General features: G+C 41.2%; 1 protein-coding gene across 1 annotated transcript in view; it reads left to right on the top strand.

The window, feature by feature from the left end:
- Positions 1 to 25369, top strand: part of TRAPPC9 (trafficking protein particle complex subunit 9) — a 2581727-nt gene that overhangs the window by 151882 nt on the left and 2404476 nt on the right. The window contains exon 8 of the mRNA XM_086966259.1: positions 20149 to 20365. Coding sequence (XP_086822385.1) covers positions 20149 to 20365 — 217 coding nt within the window. The remainder of the gene's footprint in view (positions 1 to 20148; positions 20366 to 25369) is intronic.

The following is a 25369-nucleotide window of genomic DNA, read 5'->3' as shown; positions in this document are numbered from 1 at the left end:
GCAGCTATTCTGGGGCATAAAAGGTGTTTTTTGTTTTTTTCAGGGGTGTCTAAAGAAAAGCATGATGTTCTTTTAAGAATTGTTTTGAACGTACTGGAGAAGCAGGGATTAACTGTTGAATGCTATTAATGTAAGATAGCTCTACAGACCATATATGAGATGAGATTAGCCTAAGCAAGGTCTTGTGCAGGTGATCAAGGACACTCCATCCCTCCTAATAAAGAATTTAAATCCTTTCTAGCTGTTCAAGTGCTACACAAAGTTTGTGTTTACCTTTTGGTGGTCAAGATTGTGAAGCTATCAAAAAGACACTGATAAGGCTAGCCATGGATCTGATCCCGCACCTAGAGACATTGTGACCACTGATGCTAGTTTTAAGGGTATAGGTGCTGTACTTTCTCAGAGAGGAGGGGAGTGACTATTGCCTTTGCATCAAGAATTCCCACAACATTCGAAGAAAAATGTTCTGTGGTTGAAAAGGACATACTGGTGATGGGATGGGGTTTGGAACATTTCTGCCAGTTTATTAAGGGTTTGGAAGTGTTGGTTACATGTGACCACCAACCAAAGTATTGACCACAGAGGGTTTACTCTGCCTGTTTGTCCACTAGACTGTTTGATTTCAGTAATAAGATCCATTACATACCAGGTGTAAAGAATAGAGTTGCAGCCTGCCTGAGTCGCTTGCCTTTCCCCTTGGTGTAAGTTTCCAAAGATTGCCGGGACGAATATTGTGTAGCATTGTGGAAATGAGCCTGTTTAGTGTGTCAGCGGTGCAGAGGTTCACCCTTAATCGGTCCACTGGTCCTTAAACCAACAAAGAAGAGATTGGCACGGAAGCTGGAATATCAAAATAACACGTTTATTCACTCATGAGTGGGACTTCATCAATACAACACCCTCGGGCACTGTATGAGGTAGTGCATGGAATACAGAAACCAGGGGCCTTTTATACAATGTTTGTTGCTGAGTAAGCATGGAGACTCAAAGAGGAGGTACAGGCGTATACAGAAATAGATACTGACTAACATGGGCCGACAGAAATCACTTGGTCAGCAAAGTGGGAGGGGAAATAGAACTGCTTACTTCAGTTGCAATAGCCTGACAGTTACATTCTAAAACAGATGCATTCTAGCAACTACAGGTATTGTGCTCCCTGGTGGATCCGGGGAGAGGATTGAAGAACTGTGCCACAAAGGAAACCTTGGTATTGAAGAACTGAAATCTTCATTATCCGGGGTCTTACTAATATCGAAAAGACATCTTAATTAAACTTTCAATAAGTGAGGCTACGTCACCCAGCTGCCTTAGCAACTGAATGAGGCAGTCTGAGGAATACAGGGAACAGAGGCCTTATATATGCTTAGGAATACAAAACTCAGCATAAAAGAAAGGGGCAGTCCTAGCTTTTTGCAAGCCTGCAAAAAGCCCAACATTCCTTCTTACACAAGCCGGACAAACCCATAATAAAAGACCACAACCCATATCGTAAACAAGCCATAAAAGGAGGAACAGAAACAGATGAGAAGTAGGATAAGGGGTGTATATGTGCATACCAAACGTTACAATCTCCTGTGCTCTGATCCTTAATCTTGATCAGCTACTGGGCAAGGAACTGGTCTAACAAGGTCAGCTTCAGGCAACAGGGTCAGTTCACTCAGGTCATCCAAAAGTCAGCTAAAGTCATCGGCCTATGTGAGGGCAACCACAAAATGGCTGCCATGCACAAAATGCAACCCTAAGGTTCAGAACGAAATCTTCAAATACACAGTAAATCCATAGGTGTAACATGACGAAATCACTCATACTTGCTGAGCTCACTGTTTACGGTTCGCTGTTACCAAATTCGTAACAGAACCACGACCTTTATGACCCAGGTTCAGAATTTACAGAACCTCAGTCCCTCCTTTTGTCCTTACATAGGCAATAACCTAAACTCGCGTCAATCTGAATCCAGGTCTATATTCATCAGATTATCAAGATGTTTCTGGAGCATAATCCTATTACTTAGTAACTCTCTCAGGACAGGTCTCCTTACACACGTAGTAGCACAAAGGCCACGTATGGCAGGACCAAATAGGGAATACCTTTATCTGTAGTTAGTATGTGGCATAAGACCACACACCCAACCCAACAATTAGTGATGTTCACTACTAACTGGTGTTAGTGCAGAAGCTGTACAAAGGAATTATTAGTGAACTCTGACCGCCTAACCAGTTCATGTTCAGGTAAAGTAGGGAAAGAATGCAAAGAAGTAGTAGTAGGAAGAGACATAGGTTGGGAGGTAGGTACAGATGTCAATTGGGTAGCAAAAAACAATCCCACCCATAAAAGACAACGTCATGTTTAAAAAAGCACTAGAAAACACGTTTTTAAGAACATATAGACAACGGGAGAAAGTAATGACCTCTATTACGAACAAGATTATAATTTTTCACAAACCTAAGCAGAAAGCAAATCCTTAAATTATCTAGTAACATTTTTATGGCTCCTATGCATTTCAGTAACCCATCACATGTTCAGGTGAAACAGTGGTGATCCTCATCCATGCTCTGAGGTGAAAAGGGGATACTCTTCCACAGAGAATGGACTTTATTCTGCTTTTACTAAACAGAATAGTACTTTAAAACAAAGCCAGCAAAACAATAAAAATTAGTCTCCTAACACCCATTCTATGTAATCACACAGGAAATACCCAGAGTCCGTTCAAGCCTCTCTGGCAGGCTTCTATTGTCCATCAAATCTTCTTTTGTTGTTTTCTTCCGCATGGGCCTCTTCATTCAGGCCTTTCATGTAAATGGTGCTTCTCAGTATCCGTTGGAGTGCCCTCCTGGCAAACACTCATAGCTCATTCGAAAATCTCAATGTCTCAAGGCAGTGCACCAATATCTCTCCTCTGCAGCAGGCACTACAGGTAGTGTGCTCTCCATTAATCAAGGGCACAGATCATTTAATGCAGATCCGGGCCTACATTCTCAGGCTCCAACACTCATTACTCCGTGTCGGAGAACGCTCAGGCTGCTCTTTCATGGGCACCAGAATGTAGTGCCTTTTGCCAATCTTGGATCCTCCGGTGCACTGCACTTCCGTTGGAGCAAAGGAAAAGGGGGTGTGTGTGGCCAAAACTCAGGCCAAGGGGCTCAAGGGACTGCACACTGTCAGAGGTTACCAGCACATGACAGGCGCTCTTTTGCAATGAAATTCTGGTTCTGTGATGTCCAATGCCGTCTGATGGAGCAAGTACAATACTTTGGAGATATCATTGATGACACGCTGGCGATCACTGTCTGGGTGCTGGGACTTTTCATCTGTTAGCTGTCACTAATGGGATTGTGGGTGAGTTCCGCAGGTTAATATGACTTAATCCCGCAGAACCTAGTGACGTAGGAGATGTGACACAGTTGTTATTTTCCTTCAATTAAGTACAAAAACAGTTCATTGTAGCATATCCTCTACCATCTAAGGGTAGATAACTACATGAGAATTCTATCTAAATGGATGTTCTTACACATAGTGGCATCGTCTAATGGGGTAAACACGTTTTTCTCTCTTTGATTACATGTAGGTGTTCCCTAATTCCTTATCTACAACACCTCAAAAGAGAAATCGCATAATACATATTATCAGGGACATGTAGATACCTCACTTTAATAATTGTGCATCAGGTGGACTATACAATACAAAAGCTAATGATCAAAATGTGGAAACAAAAGACAAGAACTAGAGAGTCCTGGTATTTCCATGATTTGGTACACATCTAATCCACCAAAAATTAAAGCAGTAGAAAAAAGGAACTAAACACCAAATTAGAATAGGCATTGAATTTGTCATATTAAAAAAAAGCGTAAGGTGTCTCCTATTGAGGTGGAAAACGTATCTTACTATAGTATTGAGTCAGTTAACCAGTCCATGCCTACCCTGACAGTCAGACTGGAAAACATCAGAGTAGGCCTAAAGAAAATTCTTGAAAACCAGTCTGGTCATACAAAAGGGAATTATACATAATATGGGTGTCTCTGGTACATTACTGCAATCTGGAAGCGTGAACCTGAACAATACACTAATAATAATAAAAGCTGACTGGTGAAAGGAAGTACGGAAAAGAGAAATGGAACTAGGACACAGCTAAAATCCCCAATAACTAGGTACAATGCGACATCGGTCAGGGGAGAAGCGACAAAAGAAAAATCTATAGTAAGTACAAGAAATTACTTGGGTGATAGGTCAAGCATGTGACACCATATACGGTAACCTCAGCTAATGTTCCAGTTCCTTCTTCAGGGAAAAACATGAAACCTGGTTTCCTTTATGGTACAAAGCCATACACTACTTAAGAAGCAGAACAAAACTGACTAATGCAATATAGAAATTAGGTCACTATGTACAAGAGTCACAAATCTATCATTTATCCTTACGTACAATCGGGATACATAAATGTAGGGCTGCCTGCTCCTTTAAGGGAAGAGGCAGTAAGTGACTGTGACACACTTTGATCCTGTATATCTTTTTTATTTTTCTTCAAATAACCATTATGGCCAAATTTGACATACACTGATGAAGTGTTGTCTGTCTGTGAAATTTAGTGTCAGAGCAAATCCACCCAACTGTTGTGCAGGATACACATCGTCATGTATATCCCTTCACAACATAGGTAAACTTGTAATAGTATCAAAAGCAGCAACATAAAACAAAAACATGCAAAAAACGCACATGTCAAGCCATCGGATATACTTGCTATATATCAAGCACAAAAAGCATAGACAAAACAATAGCATATATAAATGAGCGGTGAAGCACAACACCAGGTCATGTACTACCAATATTCGGGCCTGCTTAATTTGTCAGGCTTAAAATCTTCACCCTCCTTTTGACAGTAGATCACCACTTAGTGGATATCTGCTGTCAAATACAACTTTCTGATCGTGTATCAAGAGGGAGAGAGAGGACCAGAAAGCTAGTCCATATCCCGGGTTATATAGAGTTTAATCAAAAAGAGACTAGCTTAAGTAGAGGGGGGGGGGGGGAATTAACAAAATTAATTTTTAATTTTTAAATGACTCAGGTATGTTTCGTCAGGGGGTAGTGGCACCTGGTGAGTGTGCTCATGAAGCCCTCACCCACCAACCTAGTTGGTGGCAGGCTTCATCATCGGGCCCACCCAGTGACACCTAGCGTGTCCCAGGTGTGCTTCGACGCCTGATTACAGCGGAGCAGGTATGTCGCTGAGTGTGCGGTGAAGAGTGTTATGAATGTGAGATTAAAACGGCTTGGCGGAGGTCTTTTTTTGATTAAACTAAATACAACTTTCTAACATACAGGACCAGCAAGAACAATTCATGATGGGACCAAATACACAAACATAAAAGACACATGAACATTTCTTTCCAAAGGAGTTACGCAAAAACCCATCTCCTTTCAACCAACCAAACTCATGTGTCTTGACTTCCTTAAATCACCCAGAACAATCCATGAATGATCTGTAGGCAGAAGCAAAAAAAAAAATACACAACACACAAAAGAGGAACATTTCTCATAACAAACTAATTTCAATTATAACTTTTAATCAGAAGACAAAACATTATACACATTAACAAATACAAAAATAAATTTCCATTACTTAACTGTTACCATCTTGTCAGTCACCTTGCAACATGAAGCCCTTTTAACTTTCCAAAAGTAAAATTCTTTCACTGACACTCCATGTTAGCCTTGTGCCACAATCTCCACTGTAAAAAATAATTCTCAATTGGCAAATCGTTCTCACTTAGGCATGTAGCCTTCAACATTTTAGAAAAGAGGCTGCATCTTATTTTCTGTCTAAGACTTAATGCAACACTTCGTTTTCTGTCAAATAAAAACAACTAGCAGACATTATTTTTTTTTCAGAGCAGAGACACAAATGTATCAGTTCTGCAGAGCTTTTAACATGATGTTGGGACTTTCAAAGAAACCTTTTTATATTTTCCCTTTGGAATTAAGTTCTTTAATTTTACAGATGTTCTTATTGAGAAACCAGAAACCCCACTTTTTAGAGGCCTGTTTAGCAAGGTCATTCTGCATTCCACAGAGACAAGGCCCTAATTTAAAAAGTCACAAATGTAAACATTACAGCCTCTTCCAGTGTTTACAGGGAAACTAATGATAGCATCTCAGCGCAACTTGAGCCTCTGCAGCTTTTCTAGCCTCCCAGAGTACTAAACTACATTTACTGTGAATAATTCACAAAACCTAATAACACACATACCAGTTTTTAGAACAAATGCTTGTTGCAATGTTACTCATTTCAGCAACCTTAATTGGATCTCACTGGGCCATTTAAAAGTAAACCCAAATGGGGACAACCTGCAAATTTGTATTATACCTACATGTATGCTTTTACTAAAGCCTAAAGCACTTTAAAGCTATTAAAAATGGCAAGAATGCTGTTTTAAATGGTCTATTTTACCCAAATTCGACTTTGATATTAGGGGCACTTAAAAATAAATATCCTATAATTGTGTTACATATTAATCATCCTCAGAATGTTCTTTACAAATTGCAGATATTGGACATTAGACATATCCCATGTATGTAAATCCTTATAAAAATGAGTTTTTTACGCCTGCGCTAAGTAAAAATTCCATATGGTAATGTCCTCATTATGCAGGATAGCACAACTTAAATTAAATTATAATGCTAGGAGGTCACAGTATGAGCATTAAGCTTCATGAATAGTAAAAAACTATTTTTTTAGCACAGCACTTATTTTTAATAATTATTTTTCATAATTAATAATAATGTTTTAATAAACCCAATCATTTTTGATAATTCCACATATAAAAGCAAACTGCATCTCTTGCCTATCATTTTAGACGCATTAATTTATAAGCCCAGGCACAGAAGCCTAACTTGCAACATGACAAAATGTTTGCGCCACCTTTTTTTTTCTTTCTAGAAAGGACAATTTTATTTAGCAACAGACCCACGAATATGCTTACAAAAATGCTTAAAGAGAGAAAACCCTTAATTGAAATGCCTTCCTGTAATACAAAATAATGAACCTTAGTTTTGGAACCTTTTGAAAACAACATTCTGAAATGCAAGTATTCACCCATGTTTAACTAAGGGCAAAATCCTGGCTAAGTAAATACTCCTGTTTATTTAGCTTGTCTCTCCGCATTGTAACATGAGCACAAATGGCAGTCCCTTTCAAACGAAAACACATCAATGCATGTTCTATAATATACTTCTGAGTTCAGCAAGACTTTACTTCAGCTGAAGAGTTTTCCTGGAAAATTTCTAATAAAATGTATGTAAGTAAAAAAAAAATGTTATAAGTTTGTTTTTCTATAAAGCAACCAATTTCGTTTTTGAGGCCTTTTTATTCCTAGTGAATGTGAATGTTTAACTTTATTATTATTTTTTTAAGCATTTAGACATTTTGCTTAATAGACTGAAAACATAAAAAAAAAACACAGACACACATTTGAGCTCATTTCAGACATAAACAGAAAAGGGTCAAACACTCAGGACACACAATACGGCGCGCCATGCATTTCGTGAATAGCGCCATCGCTATTCACTTACAGAAGTTGCACTAATGGGAAAACCACATAGACATTTAAACACATATTTGACCCACAAATCAATAACCATTTGCAAATACTAGTTGTAAGTCATATTTACAAGAAACACTTCTCAATAGTGTTCCAAAAGGCTGCAAAAACAGCCCAACAGACTGATGTATGCCCAAGAAGCGAAAATACACTCAATTCACTAGCTTTGGCTAGCAGAACACCAAACAAAATCGTTCTGCATATCTTCGTCCATAAAACTGCGCAGAACAAAGGATCCTTGTTGTGTATTATTTCATATTTTAATTCCCTGGTGATACAAAATCACCAAGGAAGAAATATGTTTTTAAATCTAAACCTATTTAGATATTCCCTTTAGGGGAAGCCAGCTAATTTACTTCACATCATACTATGGTACCTTTAAAAAAAAAGTAACACATTTTTCCATGTGAGCTTAAAACAGGCGTGCCAAAACTACTGCGGAATACGCAAGTATTATAATCAAAGTAGTGCTTAAGGTACTTTTCGTACGTGCACCGTTCCTAAGGACCAAATAGAGAAAATTCTCCTCATTACCTGTCTACACAAATTGCAATTCGCATATCCAAACCTATACAAACCAAAAGTTGGCCAACACAAATTCCAAAGTTCCAAAGCTACATTTCCAAATTTGCTAAGATCAGGCATCTTATAGCTCACTAATCTAGCTTCAAACTTCAAGGGGTTATCTCTACCAATACACTCGCAAATATACGAGCCCCTCGGCTATGGTAATTGCAATAACCAAATCAAAAACCAAGAAACCAACCCCTCGGCTTAGGTAATTGCAATAACCAAATCAAAGACCCAAAGAACCAAAAACTAAGGATTGGGAGCGACCCACTTATACTTGACTCTTACTTTTACTAATCAAAATGCTATCCAAATTCTAACTGTCAAGTTCTACGTGACCTAACAGTCTTTTTAGAATACTCACGCCAAAAAGGTTCTCAGTCAGGAGTGACATCATGTGGAGGATCAAAATCGGGAAGATCAGAAATATACTGGGCTGCAGAAACAAAGAATCTCCAGAAGTGTATAAAACAAAATGTCTGTATTTTTGGTGGCTTGATATTGATAGGGAGGAGTATGAAGGGCCTTACAAGTCCGCCTTTATTGCCTGTATGACAGCCTTATGCTATTTTGGAAATTATTCATTTTGACATCAATGTGCCAGCTGTGGAGGAAAAAGGGAGTTTAATTTTTATTTTTTATTTTGGTCAACCACTTTTCTAAACGGCACAGAGTGGAATGTGTCACTCAGGCTGATGCTGGGGCAGTGCTAAAATCTATAGACCGAATGTTCCTAGGAGAGTTCTTGCCTGGACATTGATCATAGATAATGGGCTCACTTTAAAGGGATTTATGTACAAGACATTCTGAAGAGGAAAGGGATGGTGACTTTATTTACATTGATGTATTATCCTGGCGGTAATGGTGTAATTGAGAGATACAACAGTGAGAAAGGGTGCTGTGCAGTGGGTGAGAAGCAAGAAAAGAGACTGGGTTTCAGACATGAGAAATTTGGGGTTTGTGTATTATACTTAGGGCTCCCGGTTTTATGGTATTTATTTTTTTGCCATTTCCGTCTGTATTTATCCATATTTATTTTTTGCTAATTTTATCTGTATTTATCCATATTCATTTTGGGTTTTGTGGAAAAATGTATCTGAAATTAGGATATTTCCACATTTATTTAACCGATAAATATGCACTCATGCTTGAATGTCTGCCAGGTTTCAGTGCTGTGAACACCCTCAGAAAATATGCACATTTCAGTGTCAACCTGGTGCATATCTACTGCGGTCAAACCCTCTTTACTAAAATTCCTTTCTTTTTTAATCTCCTTATCTATCAATCCACACATCTATTGTCATGGCAGATAGTATTTAGAATTACTCAAAAAGCAACTCAAAATCAATTTTTATCCACATTTAAAAATAATTACAGACCAGAAAATGAATGTTTTCTGTCTGTATTTATCTGTAAAAATCAGTAAAAATGGGAAACAGGGAGCCTTAATTATACTTATCCCATGGCATCTTGATAATCCTGGTTTAACATTATGTGTTGATGAGATCCCAACACGAAGAACTGTTTAGGGTGGTTATCAGGAGTGAATCGAATAGCTTGTCTGATATCTGGAGGTTGTGAGAGAAAATGTTTCCAGGTCCAAAATGTTAACAGAAAACACTGATCTCAATTAAAACCTAGGGTGAAAATGGTGGCTTTAAAGAAGTTCGCTGGAGTTCAAGTTAGGTACCCAAGGATGTCCGTAAGGGAGATAGCAAGTTTTCCGACCCCAGTGGTGGCGAAGGAAGGTGTCCATCAACTCAGCTTAGCGATAGCAACGTTTGGCACCGGGGTAGGACTGGCCATGTGCAGAGGTGAGCGTGTTAGGGGAGAGAATGTTGAAACAAATGCTTTGCAGTATTATGAGTGGCCAGGGGAAGTTAGTGTTCATTTTAGCGGATAATCATAGTTATTTTATTATTTATTCTATTGTTTTAGGGGGGGGCACTGTTGTCCCTAAGGAGGGCTACAGGGAATCTCCTTTTCAACCTCTTACATGCCTAGAGCCTAACATCTATCATCTGGCCACCATGTTTGACTGTTTTGAGGTCCTAAAACTTGTCTGAGTTTACAGCACATTGGCATGGAGATGAAACCATGGAAGACCAGCTGCCATATAGACATACTTGATACTCCTTAGCACACGTTTTTTATACCCTATTGCAAGTATATACATGTGTTTCCACCATACATTTCGCACACAAAATTGATTTTCAGTCCTTTTATTCTGGGTTGGTTGTTGTTTATTTCAGGAGACGTCACAGCCGACACGTGTTTCGTCGTTTTGGGGAATGTAACCCCCGACTTTTTCAAGGCTATTCTCCAATATTTCGTTCGTTATTTTTTGAGGTGATAATTCCAACCCTCAAAGGGGTTCTTGTGGGGATGTCTTAAGTATAAGGAAATCTTCTTCCATGTAGTAACCAGAGTGTTGGTTCAATATTTGACAGCATTTAGCTGCTGTCTTCTCAGGAGAGTTATTCGCCCCCTCTGCTTATTCTATCTTGCAGACTGTCAAATATTGAACCAACACTCTGGTTACTACATGGAAGAAGATTTCCTTATACTTAAGACATCCCCACAAGAACCCCTTTGAGGGTTGGAATTATCACCTCCAAAAAATAACGAACGAAATATTGGAGAATAGCCTTGAAAAAGTCGGGGGTTACATTCCCCAAAATGACGAAACACGTGTCGGCTGTGACGTCTCCTGAAATAAACAACCACCAACCCAGAATAAAAGGACTGAAAATCAATTTTGTGTGCGAAATGTATGGTGGAAACACATGTATATACTTGCAATAGGGTATAAAAAACGTGTGCTAAGGAGTATCAAGCATCTTGTGGCATCTGCCTAACTAGAAGAGGGAAGTGGTTCTCTTCTCCTTCTAGCACTGTTGAAAAGTTATAAATTGATTACCTACAACTAGGAAAAGTGTACACTCCTCTGTAGCGCCAACGCCTAGTAAAACTACCACTACCCTAGCAGTAAAACAGTTGCCATATAGACATATCTGGTGGCTGCATTGGAAACTGGTCAGCTGTCATGGAGGAGGCAGTGAATGACGGCATTATCAGACAGCAAAGCAGCATGATCGCATTATTACTCAATATGGGGAAAGGACTTTGGTAGTCTCCTAAAAAGACTCTGGAGAGGCACAAAGCACACAAAACCTTATATGTGTTTCTTCCTCAAGGTTTGGGTCCTGAAACCTCGACCCAAAGCACCACACTGAGTAACCAGTGAGGAAAAGTGCCCTTCTTGTCAGCATGTAATTTGTGTCAGGATTCCATTATTTTTACATTGCCATGTCGTGTCAAACACCTCTGCACGACCCTCCTGGTCGTTTTTGCTGATGTCTGATGAAACTCTTAACTGTCACGACCACCCTGCCCTTCCTGCTCCTTGTGGTTGAGCCAATTTCGAAAAAGGGAACAAAGAATTGACCTCACCACCCTCGGACTGAACTCCTGCAAACACCCAACCTGTTTTGCAAGACTTGGTCACACCACTGTCCCAGAACTTGTTACTTTCACATATCCTGCTGTTCAAGATCTGTCTGTTCTCTCATGTGCATATCCTGTTTTGCAAGACCTGTCCGTAATCTTTTGCACCATCTATTGCAGCACCGTCCTGCCTGAACAAAGAATGGTGTAACTATATTCTGACTCGGGGGCGCCAGGCCCCCATCCTAACTGGTTTTTCAAGGTGTGAAATGTGTATACAATGCCTGTAAGCTGCGGAGTAAAGCAGCAGCCTCCTCTGTCTTGATTCTAACGAGCTTGGGACTCTGTTCTATAGCCCGGGCTATTCTAATAACACGTTCCTCCTGCTGACGAAGGCTCCTGTGTCTCCTTTTTCTATATAAGGAGGGTATGGAAGACTTGGGCGGTTCCCCCGCCGCCGAGACTGAGGGTATACACGGTTCTTCACCAGAGATCTGCTTAGAGGCAAACAGATGTCCTTAGGAGGGTCAAAAATTGACTTTTCACATTGTGCCTTCATGGTCCATGCCAATAGTGGTTGAACGCTTGTCTACCTACCTACCGAGTAGAGTAACAAGTGTGCCTTGACTAACATTAAGGACTTGCAGACTAATGAACTAAATGGAGGACACGTTTTCCACCTGCACACCTTACCTGTCGCCTATCTGCTCCACTCCTCCCCTCCTCCACCTTGCCTCCATGTTACTGCCACTCACACCGTCAGTAGGGCGAGCAAGCCCCGAGGCCCTCCTCTACGCTCCTTAGCATCTTCTTTGAGCCCCTACTCTGCACTGTTCCCACCTCTGCTCCAACAAGACCCTTCAAGTTGACTCCTTGTTGTAGTCTGACTCCTGCAGTGTAACCAGCAAGGGGGGGTCCAGGAGCTCTCCCTTCCCCGAAGCGGCTGAGGCTGACCCTGACCATGCAGAGTAGACGCCCCTCTCCACAACACAGTCATTGGTGAATGCAATTCGAGGATTAACAGTTTTTTTTTTGCAGATTTATATAACGCAAACTCGACCCGAAGGTATTGGAGCGCTTTACATGAGCACCAGTTACGTTTCACAAGGACACATTCATTTTTGGTAGGCACTGGGTGATCAAGTGATTTGCCCAGAATCACAGGATGTGGACGTGACACCGAGGCTTGAACCCTGGTCTTCAGCACCAAAGTCAGCAGTATAGCCGTGAGACCACATAGTTCAGCTAAGCTTCAAATAGCTCATGCAAGAAACAGGCAATTTTTTTAAAGCGGTATATTGTTTATAATCAAGGGCACGTTTGAGTAAAATTAAAATGGAAACAATATACCAAGCAAAAAGTAGGTAGGAGATTATTTTCTACTGCTTCTTTGGTGCAGAAATATCGCTCCTGGGAAATACTGACACTGTGGGGTGATATTTGCGCATGTTCACTACTGGATTGGAAAATAACTCCGTAATGTGTGTTTTTTTACCCGTTGAGGAGAGGATCACAGATTGTTTATAGCACACACACACACTCACACAAACTCTCTTCACTCTCACTCTCTTCCCTCGCCCCACCCTCCTCCCTCCCAAACTTTTTTTTTTTGTGGACAAAACTCATGTAGGGAAACCCTGCGTGGCGCAGTTACCACATCGTGGAATCCCGATTAAAGTGCGAACCCGTTTTCACCCCAGTCCTCCTTCCCGTTACTTCTTACACAGTCTTTAGCAGAGCACAAGTCGTAAAAAAACGAAGTGGGGGGACGCTGTCACCGGAAGTGACGTCACGACAGGAAGTGTCATCACGGAAGGTGCCGAGCTTCTCGTCCCAGAGAGGCCAAAGAGTGAAGTCCAGCTGTTTTGCAGGGGGGACGGTGTCCCCCCGGTAAAATAAGTGGGGGGACGCCGTCCACCCGCGTGGTACCCCGACTCGAGCCCTGGTCTTTAGTCTTCCCTTTCTTCACAATGTGTGGAGGGGCGGGGAATTGAAAGAGGCGACGCCTCGTACTGAGAAGTATCTTCGAGGCACTTTTGAACCCCCCCCCCCCCCCAAAAAAAAAAAAGCTTGCTGAGGCTGTTGTAGGTGTACTGGTAGTTCAAAGCCTCGGAAAACGAGCTGGGAAACCACTATTTGCAGTGGTTTTCAGATCGTTTTCCCTCTTAACGTGTGATATTGACTCCACACCGCCGGGAGACCGTGTGATGGGAGCCGATGTCGTGGGGCACACGTGCCACCGAGTGAGTTGGCAGGTGTGAACATGTAAGCTCGCTGAAAACAGTCTGGACGCATTTTCCAACATGCCTGGCTCCGTCTAGCCTGAAAAAGACCCCGCTGTGCAGTGAAAATGGTCTCTCAGTACAGAGGATACTAGGTTAGGAAGTCCTTTAAGTTTGCCTCAAGTTCGGTTATTTTCCCTCTGCCGAGATCGCTTGTGCCTGAATCCACGTTAACAAACGCACATCTCTGCCTTTTTTTTGTTGTGTTATTCTTTCCCGGCTAATGCAACTCCCACGCGGCAGGCCGGCTGCACATTCGAGGCTGGCACGAATGCAGTAAACAATTTGATCGGCCATATTTGCGCTATTAATTCTTTTAATGAAATAACCGTAGCACAAGAGAAACCGGGCCGCCAGAGCACTTATGAATGGGGAGTTCCGGCTGTAAAGAACAAGCATTGGGAAAGCCAAGGGCTCTGGAATATGTCGCTAACTGGTCTTGAATTAAATATCGTTTGACAAACATATTGTGTCCTCGGTTTCTTTTACAACAATTATTTCTCCTTTTAAGGTAAAAACTGAAATTTAACTCCATACGGGATATTTTGCAAACACTATTTTAGTAAATATTAATGCCTGCGGATACTTTTATTAACCATATTCAGACACACAATAATTCTGGCCCATTTTCTAAGAAGTAGCGGCTCTTCACAGATTTATGTGTGGATGTGAGAATGTTTTGATTAATGGGCGATTGACTGAAGAAGTGAATGCATGCATGGATATGTGGCTGGATGAATGGGTGAGTGCATGCATGAATAGATGCAGCCAGATCCACAGGTCCTATAGGCTAAGTCCTCAGACAACAGTAACTTAATATTCTAGAGCTGCTGCGAGTTGCCAATGTTATGTCAGTGCAAGCATTGCATCACTAGAATTCCAACAATATATAGAATAGGCCGCATGTAGGCCAGTGATCACATTTCTCAGTTGGTAGCTGTGGTGGCACCCAGACTGTCTACTATATGTCCACACGTAGCACCCAGGCGTGAGCAGGGACCACTGTCCAGCCAGAGCCGCCCATGACGTGGACCATTGATGTACAGTCTGCACCTGCTTGCTTTGAGAGCATGCAAGCAAAGTATTCTGGGTGCTCGGCAAGGACAGGTGGCGCTTAAGACCAGCAATACTCTGAGTGCCATCCACAGAACCTAAGTGATCACACCTGGCATTTCAAGGTAGCGTACATGGCATGCGGAGTCCCTGTCTGCAGTACTTCAGATCTGGTCTCCAGCAATTCCGTTTCCTAGTTCCAGATAAAATTGGCATACCCGTCACATCTTTCTGTATGCTTTACTACTGCTGGGAGTGGGATCCAGGAGGAAGTTTTGTCCAATTCATTAAAAATGTGTTCAAGTGATGAGAATTCAGTGCTTAACTTGAGCCAGTGGTTTCTGGTGCTCAGCACCAGCACTTAATCATCAACACAACCCTATAGTTTCATAAGCACCAATTCAAGGACACACTCGTTTTTGGTAGACACGGTGAGATTAAGTGATTTGCGCTGAATCACAGGATGTTGACCCGATGCTAAGACTCGAACCTCGTTCTCCATCTCTGAAGGCGGCAGCACCATTTCACCACATCCTCACCCCACTTTCATGTTTTAGGCAGTGATACAGGAGAAATCGGCTGGTGCAAGCTGAGGAGAGCCCCGGCACTTATGTTTTTCACAAATTAACCACTGGATGAGATATTTTAACCCCTTCCATTCTGATGACGGCCCCCAGCCGTCATGCACTACGGTGCTCGTGTGCTGATGACAGCTGGGGGCCGCCATAAACCTGCCCACTCATGATTCTGCCGCACAGGCGCAGAATCGCGGCCGCATGGAAGGGGTTAATAATCAGCCACAGCAAGACCAAAATAGGTTTTGGTAGTAGAAAAGGACAGTCCGCCCACATATTCTAAATTACTTTCTGTCCTGTTTAACTCTGTTTGGACCTATGGCTAGCATCAAGCAGCTGGCCGCCTGACTCTCGAAGAGCTAGGCCTGATGTTTGGCCACTCCACTGCAGTATGAGGGAAGGAGAAGGCCCTGAAATACAGAGCATGGCTCACTTGAATGTGGGAGCTGCTGGCAATGGACAAACCCTCAGCTGGCCTGGAGGGGAGAGATGGCCATTTTGAGAAAATCTTGAACCAAAGCATAACCTTCTTGGCTCATTAGTTTAGGGAGCTCACCCATATCACACAATCCTGTGGCGCAGAGTGACGAAGAAGCCCTGCCTGGAGCTACCAGGGAGAGGGTTCGCCTTGAGATGGAACCCACTGATGGTCTGCACCATTTCCCTTTGCTGGCTTGACTATTTTGTTTATTGTCGTGCCTCTTCTTAGCAGTGGTTGCTGGGGTTCAGGTAATGGAGGTGGGGGGATTTAGGGGGAGAGATGTGTGTTTTTGATTTTCTATATGTCTTACTGTTGCAGCATTGATGTGTATATATATATATTCGTCCGTATACTGAAGACTACAGTGGCAAAAATTTACATATATATATATTTATTATATATATATTTATTATATATATATTTATAATATATATATATATATATATATATATATATATTCTACTACTTTTGTCTCTCTATCACAACGCATGACCTTCATGACTGTGGTTACTTTTTGCTGGGAGGGTATTCCATGTATTTGCTCTACCCTATTCATGGAATAAAAAAATCTACTTCCTGGGTAACAAAAGAGACCCTGTTTGAACAGCGCATCATCTGAACTCAGAAAGCGAGAGGACATATGTATCTTCCCTGGTTTTGCTATAACTTAGAGTGGCCACTAAGTAAGTAACACTCATTATTATGAATAACTTAAAGTAGTAGTACATTATTTAAGGTTAAGAAAGGAGATGCTCGCACATTCAAGTGATCGTTCAAAAACTCTTAATAAAAGAGATACTATAAAGAAAGAGCGTCAGCAGGTAGACCATTGACGGACCGTAAAGAGCGTATCTACAAAAAAAGATCTTGACAGTGGGCCTAATACTAATCAAGCACTGGCAAAGCCAGTTGGTCTGGTATTGGCAAGTGGGCATAAAAAAAATATATATATATATCAATATGCTAAAACATTGACAAACATACATAAAAATAAAGGAGTGAGCAGCAGCCCAGGCACACCTGCCCTGAGAACGATGTAACTCATTTTCAAGCAGCTGTGCGCATATGAGCGGTAAAAAGGCTGTCACTCACTGTGTAGGAGAGTCAGTGAATGAACTGGACTTACCCATTGCTCTATGCTGTTGTGTGGAAGCAAAATGTGAATGACACCTGGACATACCAATGGACGAAGAGGGCTGACTGAAAGCCACAGCATGCAAACGCCTATGATTAAATTATTTTTTTTGGGGTGGGAGGGACAGAAAAAGAATCATAGAAACAACATAGTGCACTGCTGCTGTCACAGGCTTTCCCACAACCTTCATTTGTAATCCATCAGGATGGAATTAAAAGGCATTAATAATTTACGAATCCCTAAAACAACAAATTTGCAAACCCCAAAATAACAAAAGTAAACTGTCATGATAAGGAGTCCCATTGAAGGCCCCTACCCATACTTCCTTCAGTACTTCCTATATGAATGCAAGAAAAGCTACTTAAAACCACCTTCTCCCCTCTCCTGCCTGCTGACACTGTAAGTAAGAGTGCAACTTGCGCACCATTGCATATGATCATCAGCTGCCTACAACTGATCAAATTCTGGAAGGCAAACTGGACCCCAGTCCAGAAACTCAGACCTTCTTAAGGATAGCAATCCTGAAATCTTCTGATTTGTCATCCTAAGTGACTAATGAAGCCAGCTTCCTGTTCAGTATCCTGGTTGTAAGATGAAGGTGGTGCCCCTGTATCCACCATTTTAGGTACATGGATTGCCCCTACATGCCAGCAAACTGGCAGCAACGTCCTGCAGGTGTGTACCAGGGCATCACTAACCATTCCTCTCTAATTAGTTTCGTGTTGCATTGTGGATCTTGTAATTGTATATTTCACAGTTCAGCATTTAGTATTGATTTCACCATGTTGCAGTACTAGTTGGCGTGGATTTAAATATTTTTACATTATAAAGCTTCAGGTGCCTGTTTAAATCCCTGTCTTTGCTGCAATGCACGATCATGGTCATTCCTGATGGGCCTGGACCAGTTTTGTCAGAAAATCTCTAAGGGAAAAGATTGTTTTGTGAGAACCAGTCATTAATGGTACAACCCAGTCTTATAGCTGAATTTATAGCAAATTTCTGTAAGTGGCATAATTTGAGATTCCAGTTTTCAGTTGTTCGTGAACTTGTAAAGGATCTGTTTTAACTCCTGTAGTTATTTATTTACAGAATAAGATATCTTGAATGGACTCATTGTCATATTCTGTATGCAGGCGTTTGGTTTGATCCAGTGAAGGACACAAGACTGCACCTTAGTTTGGGAAGCCCCAAAATCTGCAACCTTTTGAGTTTTCAATTGGAGCTAATTGCAGAATGTCCATTTCCCCATCTCCCCAAGACAGTTGTTCTGTCTGATATCGCTGTCAATGTAACCAAGGGCGCCATTAAACACATTATTGCCTTTTGGTGAGTTTGCTTTTCTTAATCATGGAGTGTAAAAATGTAGTACCTTACTTTCATGTGACTACGTAGAACTTCACACATGTACTCCACAAGTTGTTCACATGTGGTACGACTGGCCACACTTTATGTTTAAGAAACTTAATGTTGTGTTATCGTGCTAACTTGCTAAAAGAAAGCAGATTTACTTCACAACCCTACAATAGCTTTCAGTTATAACCCACACCCTACCAACCACGTGAAACAGTAAATTAATATAAAGCTTGTGTGTTCTTTCCCTCAGTCGACACTCCAGTACACGCGGAAGCGCAGCAAGCAATGTCACCTTACTCTGGTCATCACGGAAGGCATCGAAACACTTCTCACATAGGCCGCACTACAAGTCAACAGTCTTACAACCAAGCACACCCTATCGTGTAGCGTGCTGCCCATCCGCTAATGCGCTTCATTGCAACTGCGGTACAATATAATAAATTAAAATCTCAATTAAAGGAAGTGACTTTAGTTTTAGTTTGGTGTGTCGCGTTGTGATTGTGACCAAAGCACAGATGTGTCATTAATATGGTCTTCTATTGAAGCAATTACTTGGGGGTTTTCTCATGACATTCTAGAAATGGTACCAAAGGGGATGATGGACGGAGTGTTGAACATTGCAAACACTCACCCCCAGTCAACTGATTTGGGTTTAATCCATCATCATTCTTTAGCTCACTCCACCAACCCAGTTCAGACATGGCCATATGCAAATCAGTCTGACCCTGTGCCTAAGTCCAGCCCGAACTGCCAAGCCATGTCTTCCTTGGAGCGGAAGCAAGCATCCTGGGACCGATTTCTGGCTAATCAGCCGTCATCAGTCAGACTAGCTTGAATCCAGTGGCAAAGTGAGCATTCTAGAAATGGAGCAACATTTGATGCATATATGTTCCCCCATACCTTGTAATATATAATGTAGGTATAAAATAGTGAGTATAATAAAGTCACCGGAGAAAGTGACCATACACCCTAGGCTTCATGTTGTGAAGGTGAACTGCACAATGGATGTAGCACTGATGGATGTTGGATTATGCAGGGACTAAGGGATGTTGGATTATGCAGGATCACAGTGGGTCTACTGTTAAATGTAAATGTAAATGTATAGGCATTTATATAGCGCACTACTTACCCGGAGGGTCCCAAGGCGCTTCGACCGCTGCGAAACCCTTCCTGGCTTCCCTGAGAGATGGTCCCTTAATGGGTATCTCCAGGGTGAGACCAGGCATCCCCGGCGGTCTGGTGGGGCCGTTAGTGAAGATGAGGCAAGCTAATGCCCAGAGTTGCCGAGTGTGATCGCTGATCAGAGTGGGCACCGAGGCGAGAGAATTATCGAGTCCGCTGACCCTGGTCCAGAAACCTGCCGCGCCGGGAATCGAACCCTGGTCCCGGGCCGTCCTCTGCTCTCGGGTCTGCCGCCTCTAACCAGTGAGCCACACTACTTCACTGTTCACTATTTCTTATTCCTGTAACTCAATTCAGACTTTGTTTTGAGAAGTGTTGCATTCTGGAGTTTTGTAGGTCTACAGAGGTACTGATGAATGAAGTATCTTATACCATTTTCAACTAATAGTCTAAACTCCTTTGAATACTTGTTATGAGATGTGTAGATTCAATGAGAAGGTTTAACTTTGTTCCTGATTATTTTTCTGTGCTGAAGCTTTCAGAAGAGGAGAAGATCCAGCGGTACAGCATCCTGTCTGAGCTATACGAGCTCATTGGCTTCCACAGAAAGTCCGCCTTCTTCAAACGCGTGGCAGCGATGCAATGCGTGGCACCAAGCATATCCGACCCGGGCTGGAGGGCCTGCTATAAACTTCTCCTGGAGACACTTCCTGGTTACAGCCTCTCCCTCGATCCCAAAGATTTCAGTAAGGGTAAGTATGAGGGCACTGGTGTGCTATAAACAAAAACAAGTAACACAGGTATCTATGCCACCTTAGTAACATCCTGAGCTATGGAACAGTTGTGTCAGATTGTTTGACTTTGTCTCTTTTAACATTGATCAGTGTGGGAATGCTTATATCTTTGTATTTATTTATACCTAGGACAACAATGAAATAATATAGTTTATATATCAAGTGTGTTTTGATTGCATCTTTAATATCTATATTTTATGCTATGTCTTGAAAGCTGGAAAATTATTTTGATTTACTGAATGGGTAGTTACATGCCTAAGTTTCTTATTTGAATGTGATGATGGCACTTGTTACCATGCACTTTATGTTGAAATATGAAAATGCATAAATAACGGACATAGAACTAACCGGAGCGCTGTTGACTAATTAGGTCCCAGGCGGGGAGTCGTCAGCGTGAATATACGCAACGTGAAGCTTTCCCTCCACCGCGTTTGCCTATGAGGAGAGACTGTCGTCCTCTGAAAGTACAGACCCCAGCAATTGGCTGCCTGGGTCAAAATCGGCTTTAGCCGCAAATATTTTGGAACAATTTTCCTCATATTTTATACTTTTTCACATATTATTCCTCACGGCTGGGTGCACCTTAGTGCGTGCATACCACCGGAGGATCACTGTTCTTTGGTCCTGACGAAAGCTGAGCGACTTGGGCTCACCCACAGCAGAAACATGTCGACCATTTCTTTCACTCAGTGGACTAGGTGTCTTTAATTATTGAGACCCACCCTATGTTTCCACTTTAAATTGTTTTTAACCAGTGCTGGTTGGACTTTGAATAAAATAGTTTACCGTCACAACTACGCACTTTTTAATTATTTGCACTCACTTAGCACAATTTGGTTTTTCTGTCTGCACCCTCAACACTCACAACAACCAGCTCCGCTATAAAACAGGCGTCGTAGCACACTGGAAAGACGCTAGGTCTTTCCAGTGGGAACCCAGTGATGAAGCATGTCACCACTAGGTGGTGAGTGAGGGTTCTTACTCAACCTACTTTTGGTTCTCCTTCGCTTCCTGTTTGCTTTTTACCACGTCAAGAGTCTCCCTTGTAAGTGGTGTTTTGTTCTATCACTCTTTAGTTGTATCTCTGTTATAGGTTAAAATAGGAGAGGTACCCCTTAACGAGAGTCAAGGGAAATAGGGTTCACCAACCAGTATAAAAAAGCAATTCCCTTGAACAAAGTCATATACATAAACACTATAAATGAGAAAAAAATTTTTTAAGGAACTGGAGTAAAAAATTTAGCAAAATTTATTGTATACAGTAAAGTTAAAAAAGCAGAAAATATAATAAACTGCTTAACACAGGTTAAAATAGGAATTATAAAAAAACAGTACATAAACAATATTGACCCGCAATATTGCTAGAAACAGACAGAAAAACAGTAAGGCATATGATTTGTACAATACAAGGCGTGTGTTCTGATGCTCTTTTGGGACAATGTAATGTACATATGTGGTAATACTGTATCAATAACGATGTTTGAGCCACGAATCACACTGTATTAAGGCGTCGACGCGTTTCGGTGGTCTTTTGGAATTCTATCCACCTTTATCAAGACAAAAAATCAATTTCTGTTGTGGTGTACATATGGTCCTCTTTGGTATGAGAGACCGATCTGTATGGTTAGAATGATCTTCCTCTATGGTGGCGTGGTTGATTGGGCCGAGAGTGTCTTAGAGCAACGTTCGGGCTTTGTCTTTGTAATTGTCCCTTATCCGTAACGTGTTGAAAGTTTATGGTAAGGTGATTCAGGTCTGGACACAAAAATGATTCCTTGTATAATAGCTTTTATTCTGGCCTTGTGGTTCAGAGTACCTGCGATCTGTTAGGTTGGATGGCAGTGTACCGTCAAATTAATTTTGTTGCACAGCGTTTTAATTTTCAAATGCGCTGCGTTAGACCAGAGGCGCATAAGTCTTGCCCCAGTAGCGTGAGTCTTTGTTCCCTCTACGTCTGCTGGCGGCTGCACGCTTCTCTGGTCCTAGTTCTGTGTATCTCTGTTATAGTCATAAGCGCCCGCCCTCCTCCCCGGTGAAGAGATATTCATGTAAGGAATGCTACAGGTCTGGCGTGTTGCGCCTTCAAAAAGAATTGAAAGTAAAAGGGACCTGCAGTGCATTCTGGGATACTGTGAAGTTCTGGAAAGTTCTCTTAAAGGCTCAGTACCCTGTTTTGAGCCACATAATGGCAGCCTATGGGGCTTGTCTGTCCATGCCTTCCTCTCTATCATTTCAGAGGGTTTTTGCTGCTAGGGCAAAGGAAATCTGGACAGGCTTTGCTGTTTGTGGATTTTTGGTGGAATTTCTAGTTGAAGTACTGGACAGTGTAGCCTGTTTATAGGCTGCATTATATGTCTTTAAATTCTCTCTTAAGTGTCTGTGCAGTTCTGCATTTTTTCGACACTTTAAGAGATTATTTTTGATTGCTCCGGGGTCCACGCACATGGGCGGGACTATTCACTAGATTATGACTATACCAGAGATACCCCTACTACAGAACTGGAGTTACAGAAAAGAAACTACTCCTTCCTCTCCTACGAATCATTGGATGCCCTTTAGTCATAATACCATATATCATATTCTGTTACTCCTCTCTATACCCATCTAAGGAACAGCATACTCTCTTTTTCTTGGCTACATCTCTACTAAAGGATCTCTCATGGACTCTTCATGCTTTCTCAGCTCATTCCATTCCCATCACTGTAGTTTAATCTCCTGCTAGCAATGTACAAGATCGATGGTTAATCCTCTGAAGCTTAACACTGTTCTTGCCCCCTGAATGTGTTCACCTCAATAACAGCGTTGCTACATATATCAGATTGTTAATGGCGTTAGTATTGACAGCTGTTCATTCCAGTTTTACTTCTAGTTCTATTTTTGTCTATCACACAACTTTATTCATGCTTCTTCTAAAAGTCTCTCAGAAAATCTGGAAATCTCCATCCAACAATTAATAATACCCCTCCATAGATGCAAATTGAACGTTTTAGGTTATATGTGTGCACACAGCAAGACCAGGAGTCTTGTGAAGTTGTGCAAGGGTAGGCAAATGAGTGTATTACTGCAGGGACAAGCACATATTATGTTTCAAACTTTTGACATCCAGCCTGTGTGGGATGCCATTGAAAGTACCGCTTAACTGTACGTGGATACAGATATGAGGAGGACCTGAGGCGTCTAATATAGCAGCTGATGATCTGTGTGGACCGTCCTTGAGTACGGGAACATTTCCATATTACAATGACCATGCCGTCTGCGGATACAGTGATATTGTGAATCCAATCTGAGCATGCATTGATCAAAATTGAAAGAGACGGTACTTAATCAGACAAATTGGCACAATGTGAAAGCTAAAATAATTCATGAGGTGAATAATCTGCACACAGGAAGTGTAACAGTGTAGAGTAAACCCATCAGTAGGATAGGGAACACAAAACAGGGATGTAGGTTTGGGGGGGGGGTTGTATGCGGTGGAGCACCCCCTAATAAGTTCTTAGTTGGTATTGGTCTGATAGTATAAACAGTGACAACAAATCACTGTTCCTGCAGACTGTGTAGAGGTGGGAAGCCAACATAGTAACAGGGAGAGTGGAACTAGCACCAAGCAAGGTCGAGTTGACTCTATAAGCCTGTGTACAAGCTGAGCGATAAAAATATGTGGCCTGTATATAATGCAATAAACATCATATAAAAAATTGATAACGTTGCTTTCGAAAGCATTTCTTTTACTTGTGGATGTGTTTTACCTTTATACTTCAGATTATGTCACTACATTGAGAGGCATTTAATAAAAGTGGTAGCTTTAAAACATAAACTTAGAAATATTATTTTCTCCCGTGGCAATTCCACTACTGACTTCAGAGACTGTTCAGTTGTGTGCTCCCCATATGTGTCGTAGATTTTTATTATAATGGAGCAACATTATAGTCTGTTAAGTCAAACACAAGCATGCATTTGAATTTATCTTCATTTGTGATAATAAAGCATGGTGTTCTTGTCCTGCTGCTGTATTGTACGAAAATGTAAGAAAAAACTACAATAAACCGATTCAAACAAAAAAGTGAAGAAAACAGAGACTCAATGATATAAAATATTTGCCTAGAATCACAGAATTTGTTCAAGCGAGGAAGCCGGAATTGACCCCAGATTTTTTGGTTTCATATTGTGCAGTTCAGCTACTAGATGGGTTCTTTTTTCTCTTGCCCTCTTAACATCAAAAGTCACTGCTTTGGTTCTTAACCTTTTGACTACTGTGGACCTCCACTTAAACAATATTGGAATCTGGGGACCCCCACTGAGTCATTACTGGCAATCGGAGACCCCGGCCTGAGGATTTTCATTGATTTAAACTGCATAACAGTATACCAAAAAATACAGAAACAAGCATTCACCAAACAAATTCATAAATTATTAAATATTTTATATAATTTGCAAACAAATATAAAAACAAAATTGTAATTTTAATAAAAGGGTTGGAGCTTTTCTAAATTCAGTTGAGGCCACTCATCTGTCTACAGTATATTCTGTTTGATGCACATGCACTGCTCCCACAAATAAATTTGAGGGTACTAACTTAAATGCTATCCTCTAAATTTGAAATGTATTCACATTATTAAAGCAAAAATTCTGTTGTACATTTTGCTTCTTTAATTATATACACTTTATTAATCTGTTATAAATTGGTCCATTTTCTAAGCAGTCGCGTACCTTCCAAGTCTGCTTGTGACCACAGGTTAAGAACCACTGGACTATAATGTTAATATAAACATTGAGAAAAAGGTATCACACAGAATATAGCAATTAACATTAAAAATACATGTACATTATAAAATTGTTGGTAGCTGTGTCAGATAAGATCCTACAGACAAAACAAATTAAGTTGTGATTAGTGGAAACTATTGCATCTTTAGTAGTTCTCATAGAATTAAGGTTGTATAAATATCACAAAACAGACTTCCTTGT

Source organism: Lissotriton vulgaris, chromosome 4_1 (genome assembly GCF_964263255.1).
Source record: "Lissotriton vulgaris chromosome 4_1, aLisVul1.2, whole genome shotgun sequence".
Classification (NCBI taxonomy): domain Eukaryota; kingdom Metazoa; phylum Chordata; class Amphibia; order Caudata; family Salamandridae; genus Lissotriton; species Lissotriton vulgaris.
The sequence above is the reverse complement of the archived record's forward strand: the minus strand, read 5'-3'. Positions and strand labels throughout refer to the sequence as shown.